General features: G+C 40.0%; 1 protein-coding gene across 2 annotated transcripts in view; it reads left to right on the forward strand.

Annotated features, from left to right (window-relative positions):
* The window catches only part of LOC108791249 (guanine nucleotide-binding protein subunit alpha-11-like), a 69,660-nt gene extending 57,657 nt beyond the window's left edge, over nucleotides 1–12,003 (forward strand). For both annotated transcript variants that reach the window (XM_018561681.1, XM_018561680.1), the window contains one exon: nucleotides 11,657–12,003. In XM_018561681.1, the coding sequence (XP_018417183.1) occupies nucleotides 11,657–11,886 (230 nt within the window). In that variant the 3' untranslated portion in view covers nucleotides 11,887–12,003. The remainder of the gene's footprint in view (nucleotides 1–11,656) is intronic.
* The last annotated feature ends 3,388 nt before the right edge of the window (nucleotides 12,004–15,391 follow it).

The following is a 15,391-nucleotide window of genomic DNA, read 5'->3' on the forward strand; positions in this document are numbered from 1 at the left end:
TTTATATATTAGGGCTGCGGAAATGAACAATTAATTCCTCGATTAATTAATTCCTCGAAATCCTGGTTCAGCATTGGCCTATACACATACAGCACAGCAATTAAGTAATAAAATGAACTAGGATCACACTAACCCAACACGTTATTATTCTGAGTTGCCCCACTCAAGCGGTGGCCATATTGAGTGGGGCACGTGAGATTAATAACGTGCTGGATTAGTGTAATCCTAGTTAATTTTATTACATTTTATTACTAGCCCTAATATACATATATCTATATCTATATAGATATAGATAGATAGATAGATATATCTATCTATCTATATCTATATAGATATACACTGAGTGGCCAGATTTATTATGACCACTCCATCAGTACTTCGTTGGGCCCCTTTTTGCCTTGCGGCGATTCTTCTTGGCATTGACTCCACAAGATGTTGAAAGGTGAGGCGAGGAATCTGACACCATGCCTGATGAATAGCACTGTCCAGTTCTGTGAGATTTGATGGTTGTGGAACCAGCTGCCTGATGGCTCTTTCAACTTCGTCCCACAAATGCTCATAACTGACATCATATGCGAGTCACCCCTTCATATGCAAAAAAAGAGTAAATACAAGGTAACTATGATGTTACTTTGTATCTCTGGATCATGCTTTTAAAGAGTGCTTACAAACCCTGTTCAAAAACTCAGTTTTTGGTAGCAGTAGCTACAGCTGGCTGCTGTATTTACTTCACAAGTCCCGGCTGTCATTTTGACAGCTGTGAATTGCCAGTAAAAGTGGTTGGGAGAAAAACAGGGCATGCTATGTACGCCAGGGGTGTAACTACAGATCATGGGGCCCATAGCAAAATTTTTATGATGCCCTAGTAAAAGATGAACAGCAACAGCAAGAGGCCCCCTAGTGACCTCTCTCTGTGGCACCTGGCAGTGTCCACTGTGAAAATACTGTCACTGATCTTAACATAAAGTGTGGCTAAACCAAGGTCAGATAGAAGGAGAGCTGTCAGCATAGTCAGTAAACTACTAGGGAGCAGTGCTAATGATATACATTTCTGGGGAGCAGCAGTGCAGGGAAGTAACCTTTAAATTAACTGATTTAAATTAAACTAAAAACTTTTGGAAACACGCTGGGAATTTTTAATAATAGGCATACAGAGGGCAATTAATCTACCATGTTAAGACAGCTAAACAAATTCTTCTAACTACACATATAAGGTTGTAACTATAATGACTGCAGACTTTGTTTCAACAGACTTCCTAAAGGAGCCACATCCCACCCCTAGGCCCCATTGCAGCTGTGTGGGCTGCTATGGCTATAGTTAAGCCACTGGCGTATTCCCTGTGCCGTTTGGTACAGTTTTTTTGAGTGTACTTAGAATGCCTAATGTCTGAAACTGGTAAAGTAACACCCTTCTGCTAGGATCACTTCGTTTATACACAACTTTTCTTTATTTCCCTGGTCCTAGCATGGCTTAGAATATTGAGATATTATGTAAATACATTTGTATGAGATAACTTTCCTACTGATGATAGGGATGCGTGACCAATATATATATATACAGGTAAAAGCCACCCTTTTTGCTCTGGTGCCTACTGTACCTAACTGTAAATCCAGCCTTGAACACTAGCAGGGTTTGTTGCTGTTCATCTTTTCCTCCAAGAATGTCTTCAGATATAATAGGATGACCCTATAAAAATACAGTGAATAACTAAATCATGCTCTTTTTCCGTTATACCCAGTGTACAAAGCATCAAAGTAGTGTTTGCATCATTCTGGAATCTGTTTTTGTTTTTATTTTTTTTGTTTTGACTTGAAACCATAAATCCTCCACATAGGTATTTTTCATTCTTTTCTTTTCTATGGTGAAACCTCTTTAATAAACAATTTTCAGCATAGAATGAGAAAGAATTTTCATCAAAAAAACAAATATAAAATAACTACTAGCCTGTTCTTATTTAAGCTTCAATGTTGTTTTCCAATTACTGACTCACTGGAAAAGTGTCTTTACACAGCAAACATTTAAGCCTATTTTACACAAAAATATGTTGATTGTAGCAATCAATGGTTTTGATTGTTTCTAAAATACAAATATATGAGACAGCTGGTTTCACAGCAAATGGTGAATAGAATAGAATAGAAATTGCAAACTTTATGTTTGAATATTTTGTGTTATTGGAAGTCAATTTGTGGGTTCTTTAAACATCTTCCCCTAAGCAATCTTTATGTCTTTCTTACAAAGACAACCATTTGTACATTTGTAACAGACTTCTTGACAAAACCTTTGTAGAATATTTGCTTTTGTTTAGCTGGCCATACACTGTTATGTTTTTTTCACTCAACCAGCGAGTTCAACAAAACAAACAGACTCCATTCACACTAAACAGTGTGGATAGACAAATCTTCTGCTGGGCTATTGTATCCTGAAATTGTCCGTTTGGCTCCTTTGATTTTCTGATCGCAGGATGCCAGACGGAAGGTTGCTTGCAGGGCCACCCACTGAACGAATTTCAGCTGGTTTGTCAAGAACTGGTGGAAATTCATACAGTGTATGGCCAGGTTAAGATGCTACAGCAAAGCAGTCAACTTTGAAAAACATATTTGTTGGATTTCTTTCCTCTGCTTGGCCCACACACTTTATGTATCTGTAGTTTTGTTTCTTGCTATAAGGAAACTGTAGTAGCATAGAATTCAAAGTGTAGTAATTCATTACAATCCCCACTTGTCCTGCCTCCTTGTAACTGAAATATGCTGAATTCTTATAGGTTGCTGTAGGTCAGTTAAAGGAGAACTATGGGGTTAAGGCTTTTCCCCATAGTTCTCCTTAGGGTAACGGGAGGACACAAACTAGTGTCCTCCCGTCACCCTAAGCTCAGTATACCGCGAGCTGTGGTTCGCGGTATACGAAGACGCCGCAGCTGAAGCAGATCCCGACAATTATGTCTGGATCCGCCCAGCTGCGTGAGTGACAGCTGGCTCTGCCTATCTAGAGGCAGAGCCAGCTGTACCCGCCCCCTCACACGTCTGATCCGCCAGTCAGCGCTGGCGGATCGGAACGGGGAGGGGGGAATCCAGCCCCTCCCCTGTCACGGCAGAGAGCCGTGACAGGATTGAGAGGTGAGCGAACGCCGGTATGTGTTCGCTCACCTCCCGATCTACTGAGCCGACCTGTGACAGTCTCATTGTCACAGATCGGCTAGAACTATGAGGTGAGGGAAAAGCACTCACCTCATAGTTCTCCTTTAACATCACTGCTATTTATAATATTACATAAGATTTAAAATAAAATATAAAATTAGGGGTCACCACCCACACTTATTATATATGCACTATGCCTTTATTGTACTGGCATCACATTTATTGAGTACAATAATAAAAGGAACACTAATAAAATTGCAGGAACCCACAGCAGACAGCAGGTAAAATGAGTAACATGATTTCTGATTGGTGGTTCTGTGAAACTGTGCTTTGCACTATCATTTGTTTTGCCCTGTTATACTGAGTAAGACTCAACAGATGGGCTGGCTCATTGCAAAGTCTAGAGACAGCTCTGTCCATATTAATACAAGTGAAAATTAATCTCAGTTAATATATCGGTATAGCAGAGCAAACTGGCGTATAAATGCTATTTACAAACGGTGCCATGCTGCAAGTTCAGTCTTAACATTTTTTTCCTGAACTTATCAATAGGGATGAGCTCCGGGTTTAGGTCAACCATAAGTTCGACTGATTTGCAGTTCAAAAACATGGCAATCTATTGCGATTGTTTGCCACCATAGCAAGCAATTACCAATCATGAACTTCCTGACCTTTGGACTGTAATCAGGTGGCTTAGAAGGGCCAATCATGGAAGTTTTTGTTTATGTGCCAGCCCCCTTCCTATAAAAGGCACTCCCTGGGATTCAAAAGGCTCTACAACACTGTTTAGAATTTCACTGTCCATCCACAGGACAAACGTTGGCCCCATGTCCCAAATTCATGTACCTGTTACAAACAGGTAAATCAATCTAGCGTTAGTACCACCATGTGTGCTGTGGAGGAGCAGTGAGTGTCCATACCTGACACTCCATCCTCTGTGTAGCTCACTAACACTGAGCCTCATAAAATCACAGTATCAGCGTTATGGGATCTCTGCCCGGCTGCTGCACCTGTGACACAAGCAGGAGCAGAGCAGATGAGGAATTATACTATAGGTGGGAAAGAATCTAATGGGGAACCCTAAAAGACAAATTCCCCATCAGCTCTGTTCGGTTACTGATTGACAACAGGCAATGGTCCATAGTCAATAGCAGTCTGTCACAGGTGAGGCTACCAAAACACAGGCGACAGGGCTTATTTAACATTGGCGCAGAACCTTTTAAGGGTCTATACTAACAGAAAATTGGCAACACTTTATTGAATTCCGCCCAGTGTTCCAAGCAGCTTTTGTTCAGTGAGAGTTGGAGGAGGCATGGAGTAGTTAGGGAAAGCTCACAGACTGCAGGGAAAGTTAGGTGATATTGCTGGTGCTGATTTCTGACAAAACATCTCTATTTTACATGCAGTTATAGACAAACTAACTGTGTTTTACAGTGGTATGGCTGATTAGGGAGAGATTTATGAGTGTATACAGGGACAGTTACATGCTGGTGGTCATTGCTGAAAACATCCATATTTACATTAAAGTATAATCAAAGTCTCATCTTTTTTTTTCATATATCTACTGCTAGCAAGCAGTAGACATATGCAAACACTTTTTTTTTTAAAGTTACCAAAAAGGTAATTACTTACCTGTGTCTCCCCCGCTCGCTCCCTTCTGAAGATTTGACATTTTTTAGAGCGGCCGTGAAGGATCATGGGGCGGCTGCATGCTCGGTAGAAATCTTCAGCCAGGAGAAGTGGAGAGACACAGTGTAAATAAATGCACTCAGCCCCGTAGCATGCACGCGGGTGGACATCGTGGGACACAGAAGACACAGCAGTCAGCGCTGGATCAGAGACCAGCACCAGCGCTGGACTGACTCCTGAAATCTACTGGAAAGGAGAAGATGATGGGATCAAGAGGTTACGGTACGTCATTTAAGGTACGTTCTTAAAGCATCATGGTGTGTGTGTATGGGGAGGGGGAGGCTACTGTGACCTTAATGTCACTTTAAGTCACAGTCACACTGGGCCTGATAAACTATACATGGTGAAGTGCCTTGAACGCCGCCATGCATAATTGTGGGCACAAACATGTGAATAGTGCCGCATTGGACCTTTGTAGATTAGATGTATATATTGCAGTGACTGTGCACAAACTGACGTGCTGCCACTGTGCAGGGAGAGATAAAGCAACTATAGCAGCTCATTGAATGGCTTCTTCTCCTCTCTCCTCCACAATCAGGAAGTGATCACCGGGGTAAAGAGAAGTGCAGGCAGCAGAACAGCTCTTCCGGACACTCACTCACAGGGAACCTGCCAGCTTCTCCCAGCTCAATCTCCCTCTGTTAAAGTTCTGTACAGACACGTATCAGAGGGAGTCAGCCCGATGTGCAGATTGGTGCATGGTCGGACCAGGTGGAGACTTGCGGCTAAAGTCTGCACTACATTGTGCCACAGATGTTGGTTTATAAGGTGAATAAACTGCAATATTCTTGTGACAATTCAAAATTTGTGACTTTTCAGTTTCTGGAGCACATGTTGCAAATCCTCTTCAACATAGGTGCATGATGTTTTTTATTTGGTGCATGTAAAATGTGCATCACACATGTGCTAAACAATAGTTTATTTTGCCACTTTGCTTTACACACTCCTATAGCAGATTTTGAAGACATCACAGAATGGTTTTCCATGGAAATATACATGTCTGTGTGTCTTCCAGCAACAAATTCAGTTACTGTTTGGCTGCTCTACCCCCCTTTTATTTTTTGGGGTAGTTTTTTTTAATTTCACATTTTTATATATTTTTTTTTCCTTCAGTTAGGTTAAAAAAAGTGGAGGTTGGGATTTAATGATTATTAAGATTGTTGCTTTTTTTAAACAAATAAAATTGAATCTAACTTTGATTTTACAATGGCTGATGTGGGTCCTGTTCAAAATGGGACCAAGTTAAAGTGATTTAATACTGTGCATGTAGGCACTTCAGGAGGGGTCCTGTGCATGTAGGCTGCTGGAGGGGTCCTGTTTAAGATGGGGCCTAGTAGAAATGATTACATACTAAACACATAGGCACTACAATATTATGGGGGCTTTTTTCTGTGAATAAATTATACTCTTATTTTGATTTCTAGATTTCAAAATTGCTGGAGGGGTTCTGTTTAAGATGGGGCCTAGTAGAAATGATTACATGCTACACACATAGGCACTACAATATTATGGGGGCTTTTTCTGTGAATAAATTATACTCTTATTTTGATTTCTTGATTTTAAAATTGCTGGTGGGGGTCCTGTTCAAAATAAACCCAATTACAAGTCATGTATTACTACATATATAGGTACTATTTTGGGTGCTTTTTATCTGGAAATTTTTTAAAACATTTTTGGATTTCTTTGTTTTTAAAATGGCAGGCCTGTTCAAAACGTGGCTTGGTAAATGTGATGCAATACTGTGTACATACTGTGCAGGAGACAGATGTTATTCACACAAAGCTAGTAGGGGTCAAGTAGGATTATCATCTGCAAATAAAAATGTGCTGAAATCATATATTTCACTTTTCAAATTGAAGAGAGGACCCCATGGACAATTGGGTGTCCAGTCTGGATCACCTGCTCTAGCTTGCACAGAATACTCTAATTTTTTTATGTTCAAATTTGCTACCTTTGAAAATGCAGACTACAAAAGCAGATTTCATAGTGTCCAATTTAATGATAAAGTCTAGATTTTAAAATGGCTCATAGGGGTCCTGTTTAAAACAGGGCCTAGCTCAAGTGATTCAATACTGTTCATGTTGGTTCAAATAATATGTGGCTTTTTTCTGTAAATAAATTACATTCTAGTGTTGATTTCTAGATTTTTAAATGGGCAGTGGGGTTCTTGTTTAAAATACAAATGAATAGCCTGATTGTAAGCACTACAATAATTTGGGGGGTTTTCCTGCAAACAAATTGCACTCTAATGTTGATCTTGTCATGTTAAAATGGCTGGTGGGGACTCCTTTTCAAAATGGGGAATAGTACAAAACATTCAATACTGTGCGTGTATTTCACTCCAATATTTTGGGGCATTTTTTCAGCAAAATAATTACATTCTAATGTTGATATCTAGTTTTTAAAATGTCTGGCGGGGCTCCTGTTCAAAATGGGGCCTAGTAGAAATGAATAAATACTGTACACGTAGGCTCTGCAAAAATTTGGGAACTTTTTATGCAAAATAATCACACTTTAGTAGTACTGTGCACTTAGGCACTGCAATAGTTAGTTTGTTTGTTTTTTTCCAGTAAAAAATATTTGATAATTTTTTTAAATAAAAGGTACCTAGTGTCTATCTTGTTTAAAAAGCAGTTTTTAAATACTGTGCATGCAGTCAATACAATATTTTAGTGGATTTTTTTGCTGTGAAAAAGCTGGTTTGTGTGCTGAGCAGCTTTCTCTCAGCCACACTGCAGTTTTGAAGAATAACCCTCTCTGTGCAAAAGCACTTAATGTTTTGGGGTCCACGTGGCTTAAACAATGACTGATATTCTCCAAAATTTGAATATCCAGCCGATCTGTGTGATATTCCCTTGTCCTACACTTGTGTAGAGCTCACCCCGAAGCAGCTAAAATGTCAGGTGGTTTAAGTCTTCAGCATTTATCATAATCCGAAAAATCTGATTTAGGTAAACAGCCAGCCCTTTACAGCCCATTCACACTGATGCCTTGCAGCAGCTGCCAATGCACTTGCAGTATAGCACATCACTAGGTACCGTAAAGATATGTTGCCACCCCATTTAAAATGAATGGACTGTTTTAATGACGTGCACCATAATGTACGAAAATACAATGTGCTAATGCAGGTGTGTTTACACAAAGCATAGTGTGAATGGGCCCTCAGACTCCGTTCACATCTAGGCGTTTTGTCGCTCAAAGCTAAGCATGACAATACACTCAAGACAAGGAATCCCATTCGCTTGTCTTGAGCTCATCAAAACAAGAAATCCCAATTATTTGTATGGCCCCTTTTATCACCTGAGCACTTTGTCACATGTTCTGTCACACAAAGTTGAAGTCTCTGGGACCAAAAAGTGCTGTAGTTTCCAGTGACAGGCATCTTTATGCTGGCACCAAAATGCTCAGCTGAGAACAGAGGCCTTAGAAATGAATAGAATTCCTTGTCTTGAGCATTTTGTCGTGCTTAGCTTTGAGTGCCAAAACGGGTAGGTGTGAACAGAGCCTAAATTATAGTTTTCAACTCTTGAGGAACACATAAATATTTTTAAAAGTGAAACATATACTAAAACCTACTATTTCACAGGTGTCAAGGAGCGCTTTATCACTCAACTCACAAAAAATGATTTTACTCCCAATTCGAGATAATCTGACGCTTTTATTTTCCTAAACCTTTAATGATTCAACACTGCTTACAATAAGCCTTTATCTATCTACAAAGGACTCTTGCACAAGAACCTGCTCACTCAGTTTCTCCCTGCTAAGCATGTGGTGTCATGTTATCTGCACTATAGGACAATTCATCTCTAACATACTTCACAGACCACTTAATACAGTTTGACCTTGTAACTTAAACAAATCTTGCACTTCCCCATAAAAATAATTTAATTGTGGTAAAAAACGGGAGGTAATTGTTTTTAAAATTTGAGTATAAACATCATTGCTTTAGAATGTGGATCATTGATAATATTGCCTGAAAAAGTATTTGTTTCACCAAATGTTTATTTAGAAAAATAGCATATTTTTCATATTTTGAAGTCTATTCTCATTACCATCATTGGTCTGCACTGCCAAATGCAGTCCCAACTAGGGATGAGCAAATTGGCCTGGGTTTGATTTGCGGGCAGTTCGCCCAGCTCACCCTATCACCGAATATTGCGAACTTTAATCCAAACCTTAATTAAAGGCAGTGGGGGTGAGGGGCAATCATCTCTGGCTAATTTCTAGGCTAATAGGAAGGGGATTGTGAATGGAATGGATGCGAATGGAAGTTTTATAAATAAACCGTTGAGTCATCAAAAAAGTTGCAGAATAAAGGAGGTTCAAAGCAACCTCTTGTGTTGTGCTGTTTACAAAAGGAAACCCATTAAAGGTGACTGAAGTGTCTGTGTGTCTGGAGGTGTTGGGGTGGATAAAAGTGTCAGTATGAGATCTAGGGGGTGATTTACTAACCTAAACACACGCACGCACCAGGTGCATGTGATTTTCACACAGCAAAACGTATTTATCAACCAAAAAGTCTCTAAAAGCATATTTCCACTAATGCCATATATGGAAAAATCATGCACATGATGCATATATAATGCTGCTTCACAATTTAGACAAAAATTGTTAGCTCATGCATTTACATTCCTGCATTCATCAACGCAAGCAACACAACATAGAGCTAATTTACACAACATCACCTTGCAATTCATGCTTGGTTTTGCACAACACACCTGCTGGGTGTGTACACACTACAAAGGTGTTTAGATTTCACCCATAGATCATGCTGGAAGGGAACACACTACAGAGGTGTATACGTGTTCGTGGCGTGTGTATAAGGTTAGTAAATCAACCCCATAGTGTTTATAACAGGCTAGCCACTAGACATTGATAAACTTAATGGGGCATCCTGTGGAATGGTAAGTTATTCTATAAGGAGGTAGAATGTTGTTAACCAGAAATTGCCATAAGCCGATATCTAATTCATTGTGGATGTCCCGTGTGTTTTTCTGGCATAGAAAGGCAATCAGTGTGGAAAAGTTTTTCCACATGTGTACTAAGATCTATGTCCCCACAAATGCAAAAGAGACCCCAGCCTGGGTTTTTATTAGTCTGGAAGATTAAAGTTCTGAGACATGAATTCAATGACTTGGTACTGGAAGTGTCTGATTTTGGCACAATACCATACCATGTGGAGAATATCTCTGTTCACCAATTGACATTTGTAACAGACAGGTATATGCCATTTGCCAATTTTAAATAATCTAGCAGGTGCAAAATATGCTCTATGAAAATACCATCAGTTTATCTCTTCTAAGTACAACCATATAACAGTTGCAGTTACAGAATTCTTCCCAAACCTGTTCAGTTATGTCACCGATAGCCCTACTCCATCTTTACTAAATACAGTGTGTTGTGATTATTTAGTGCCCTAGCCATTTAGCAAGCTTGGGATCCTAGGAAACCATATGTGTAGGATTTTATTATACACTTGAGACCTGGCACATGGTCTTCCTACCTAGGATTCTGTCCTGTTAGGATGCTGCTGTGATAACCTGTCTTTCTCCATGAGTCTTTGGGCCTAGGGTTTGGAGTGCTGCAGGAATCCTAAAGATGCTGGCTTCTAGAAGCTGTCCTATCTGACCTTAAGGAAGTAGCTATAATTGTCCCTCACAAGAGAGGTGGTGACTGACTGGTCAAAAAGTATACGCTGGAACGTTCTCAGATGCCCTTTGAACTTTAAAGTTGAGTTACCACAAGAACCCTAATTTAAAAGAAGTAATGTCTTATATGTATTGTCCAGCTAGCCTAGCCTATGACAGAAGGAGCCAAGAGAGCAAAGAAAAGGTGTGCAGAAGACCAGAGACTGTGGTCTGGCAAGAAACTTTCAGGTATCCTCTGCTCTCTCCACCCTCCTATTCGTGATATTTGGTATTAATACACCTACATCTCTATATTCAGCAGTCCCTAGTTGTGTTTATACTGTTGGCTTGAGGCTTGCCTTAAAACCTATCCAAATAAACCCAAATGCAGAAATATTTTGTAATGTAGCTTATCAGCCCTTGTGGCCGTCTGCATTAGTTTTACCCTTTCATCTGGTGATGAAACGATTTACGATTAAACACAAGTATGTGTGAAACTTGTTAGAAATTTTGTCTGAGAGGTATGCTGTTTGCGATTGATGAATTAAGGATCACACAACAATCTTCAATTAATACAGGAGTGCCGAGTTTCTTTATACAGTAGTTAAAGAGAAGCAGCGTTGCCGTTCTAAGCCACTCTTTTGATTTGAACTACACACACCTCCTGCTCTCCATTACATTTAGAGGAGGGGCTTTGTCACTTACAGAAGACAGCTGTGAAAGCTGATAACATTGTTTGAGATACCAATCTTGTGCGCAGGAAGTTACAAGGACACTGTAATTATGGCAAGATTAACAGTCATTTTTCTGAACTTGCAGAAAATGTTCTTAGCCTGAACAAAGCAAACACATGCAGCCACCACATCTGAGGACTAGTAACTTACAATGTATTTCTGATTTGTTCTTGAGTTTAGATATGGTTTAAAGTTGAGTTCCATGCAGATATGAAATGTGTTCGTTTAAAGTCATTAAATACTGCAAAGTATTAATGCATGCGGTCCATCTGTATATTTGCTTACCATTTACCTCTGCATTCCAAGACTAGATCTGAGAAGGGGAGTGCCAGCATTGTCAGCCAATTACGGCAAAATAAAACTGCATACAGCTGCAAATTACACATAGGATTATTTATAAATGAAATTAGCACATACTTATTTATTTAATAAAATATTAAGTGTTATATACATTTCCCTTTTAATCTCTAGGTCCTCGTCGGGATGCTCAAGCTGCTACACAGTTTATCAAGGATTCCTACAAAGATATCTTTAATAAAACAAAACCACAGGATCTTTCGGGAAAGGCTAAGAAAGATGCACAGCGTATCATTTTTCTTCACGCCACCTGCGCTACGGATACTGAAAACATCCAAAGAGTGTTCCAAAACACAAAGGAAGCAGTACTCCAAAAGTACCTTACAGAGTTTGGAATTGTATGACTGTTACTCCCAAAAATCCTAATTTACTTCTTTATTATCTAATGCCACATGAGCAGACATAGAGGAACTTTATCCGGGGCATTGTTGCTGCTCCTTTCAAGTATTTAACTGTTTGAATATTTATCAAGCACAAGAATTTACAGAAGACTGATGGGTTTGGCTGACCACTGTGTCAAACCTCATAGTCAATATGGCTTCCTTGCTCGATGGATGTATAATAAAAGATGCAGAGTACATGTGGCCACTGTGTGTGTCCCAAAAAAAAATGGAGGTATCTGAGCAAAGCTTCTATGACTTATATTCCTGGGGCTACATAACATTTGTGTAGTTTATTACAAATAATCTATGTGAAAAGATGCAGATTAAGGCTTTCACAGCTGACTGAGTAAAAATGAATGACATAGCAAGCAAAATACATGTACAACCCTGCATGGTTTTAAGTGCATTCAGAAATAAGGGTTTGATGTTTTTGAGCTTGTGCCATCAGGTGCAATAGATCTTCTGTGTCACTGTAGGGTAATTGATAAGTGAACAGGCAGAAACAAATGCAGTACAGCATGGCAAGACAAAGAAGTAGCCAGACAAGATGGAACAAGCCAAAGTCAGACATGCAGCATGCAAAAGTATAGTCCCAGGAAAATCTAACTTGGTAAGCCCTCAGGGGCAGGGCCCTCCTTACCATCTTGTCTTGATTTGTATTGTGACTGTAATGTCTTCCCTATATTGTAAAGCGCTGTGCAAACTGTTGGCGCTATATAAATCCTGTATAATAATAATAACAAAGAGAAATCCTGACACTACACTGTATTACCAAAAGTATTGGGACGCCTGCCTTTACACGCACATGAACTTTAATGGCATCCCAGTCTTAGTCCGTAGGGGTCAGTATTGAGTTGGCCCACCCTTTGCAGCTATAACAGCTTCAACTCTTCTGTGAAGGCTTCCACAAGGTTTAGGAGTGTGTCTATGGGAATGTTTGATCATTCTTCCAGAAGCGCATTTGTGAGGTCAGGTACTGATGTTGGACGAGAAGGCCTGGCTCGCATTCTCCACTCTAATTCATCCCAAAGGTGTTCTATCGGGTTTAGGTCAGGACTCGGTCGGTCAAGTTCCCCCACCCCAAACTCGCTCATCCATGTCTTTATGGACCTTGCTTTGTGCACTGGTGCGCAGTCATGTTGGAACAGGAAGGGCCCATCCCCAAACTGTTCCCACAAAGTTGGGAGCATGAAAGTGTCCAAAATGTCTTGGTATGCTGATGCCTTAAGAGTTCCCTTCACTGAAACTAAGGGGCCAAGCCCAACCCCTGAAAAACAACCCCACACCATAATACCCCCTCCACCAAACTTTACACTTGGCACAATGCAGTCAGGCAAGTACTGTTCTCCTGGCAACCGCCAAACCCAGACATGTTCATCGGATTGCCAGACAGAGAAGCGTGATTCGTCACTCCAGAGAACACGTCTTCACTTCTCTAGAGTCCAGTGGCGTCGTGCTTTACACCACTGCATCCAACGTTTTGCATTGCACTTGGTGATGTAAGGCTTGGATTGAGCTGCTCGGCCATGGAAACCCATTCCATGAAGCTCTTTACACACTGTTGTTGTGCCAATCTGAAGGCCACACGAAGTTTGGAGGTCTGTAGCTATTGACTCTGCAGACAGTTGGCGACCTCTGCGCACTGTGCACTTCAGCATGCGCTGACCCCTCTCCATCATTTTACATGGCCTACCACTTTGTGGCTGAGTTGCTTTTGTTCCCAGTTGCTTCCACTTTGTTATAATACCACTAACAGTTGACCGTGGAATATTTAGTAGCAAGGAAATTTCACGGAACACCTGAATCCAAAGGTTTTAGAGGGGTGTCCCGATACTTTTGGTACAATAGTATGTGTGTATATCTATAGATATATCTATAGATATAGATATATCTATATATCCATATCTATAGATATATCTATATATAGATATATAGATATGTATATATGATTAAATTACTTGTTGTGAATCCTACAAATACTTAAAAGTTAAGGATAGGTACAGTCTTTTTCCATTTGGTTGTTCTTGTTGTTGTATCAAAAGGGCTCAACGCGTTTCGCGATTAAGCTTCTTCAGGAGCCCTAAAAAGTGGAAAATTACATATCAATATAATACAACATACAAACAGTTGCAATATTTTGTTTGTTTCAACATTCAAAAATATAATGTCTCAGGCCCACTTACTTAACAGTCTGTGGACAGAAGGAAGAGGAAAGGGCTTTCCGGGGAGATCAATTCAGAACCCTGCCAACTTCCTATAGCAATTGTATATATAGTTTGAATCAATAAAGCATCTAAATTTTCAAAAAGTCTCCCATATATATGATGTTGGATGGCCGCCGCAAAGCAACCACCCTTTGTTTCCTATTGTGGGCATGCTGGACGTTGTTGATTGTCCACAGACTGTTAAGTAAGTGGGACTGAGACATTATATTTTTGAATGTTGAAACAAAATATTGCAACTGTTTGTATGTTGTATTATATTGATATGTAATTCTCCACTTATGGCCTCATAGGGCTTCTGAAGAAGCTTAATTGCAAAATGCGTTGAGACCTTTTGATACAAGAACAACCAAATGGAAAAAGACTGTACCTATCTTTACCTTTTAAGTGTTTGTGCTATTCACAACAAGTAATTTAATCATGTGGACAAAGATATACAGTCTATATATATATATATATATATATATATTCTTTTTAAATTTTGACAATGTTTTAATATGTATAAATAAAAGATTGTTTTATTCAGACATCAATTTGTACACTTTTTTGCACCTAAAAAACCCCATTCTTTGGTGTTAGGCATCTAACTTGGAACTAGCATGTGCATATTTGCTGTCCTGACACGTCAATGGACGTGTGCATGTTCTATGTCATTGACTTATTAAATCGCAAAAAAAGGATAAAGATCACAGCCCTTCAGCTTGCACCTTCATAAAACATGGCATCTGTGGCTGCTACTTTAAAAGGAAAAAAAGTATTTAATGGAGTTGCCCATAGTTTTAACCACATTTCAGATTTTACTATTTTTGTGTAGTCCGGCTACTGAAAAAACACACTTCTAATTAATTGCTCTGGGTAACCGCACTTTGCTTATTGCCCAGTAAGCCTGTAACAAGGCTGAAGGAAACCATGTGTACTTTAAAGTGTATTTCCACTTTTGCAGCCAAATTGGAATAAAACCTATTTAAAGGAGAACTATTGGGTTAAGGCTTTTCCCCATAGTTCTCCTTAGGGTAACGGGAGGACACATACTAGCGTCCTCCCGTCACACTAAGCTCAGTATACTGCGAGCTACAGCTCGCGGTATACTGAGACCCAGCAGCTGAAGCGGATCCCGACAATTGTGCCGGGATCCGCCCAGCTGCGTGAGTGACAGCTGGCTCTGCCTATCTAGAGGCAGAGCCAGCTGTACCCTCCCCCTCCCCCGTCCGACCCGACAGTCAGCGCCGGCGGGGCGGAGCGGG

This window comes from Nanorana parkeri, unplaced genomic scaffold (assembly GCF_000935625.1).
Source record: "Nanorana parkeri isolate BGI_ZX_2015 unplaced genomic scaffold, ASM93562v1 scaffold537, whole genome shotgun sequence".
NCBI lineage: Eukaryota > Metazoa > Chordata > Amphibia > Anura > Dicroglossidae > Nanorana > Nanorana parkeri.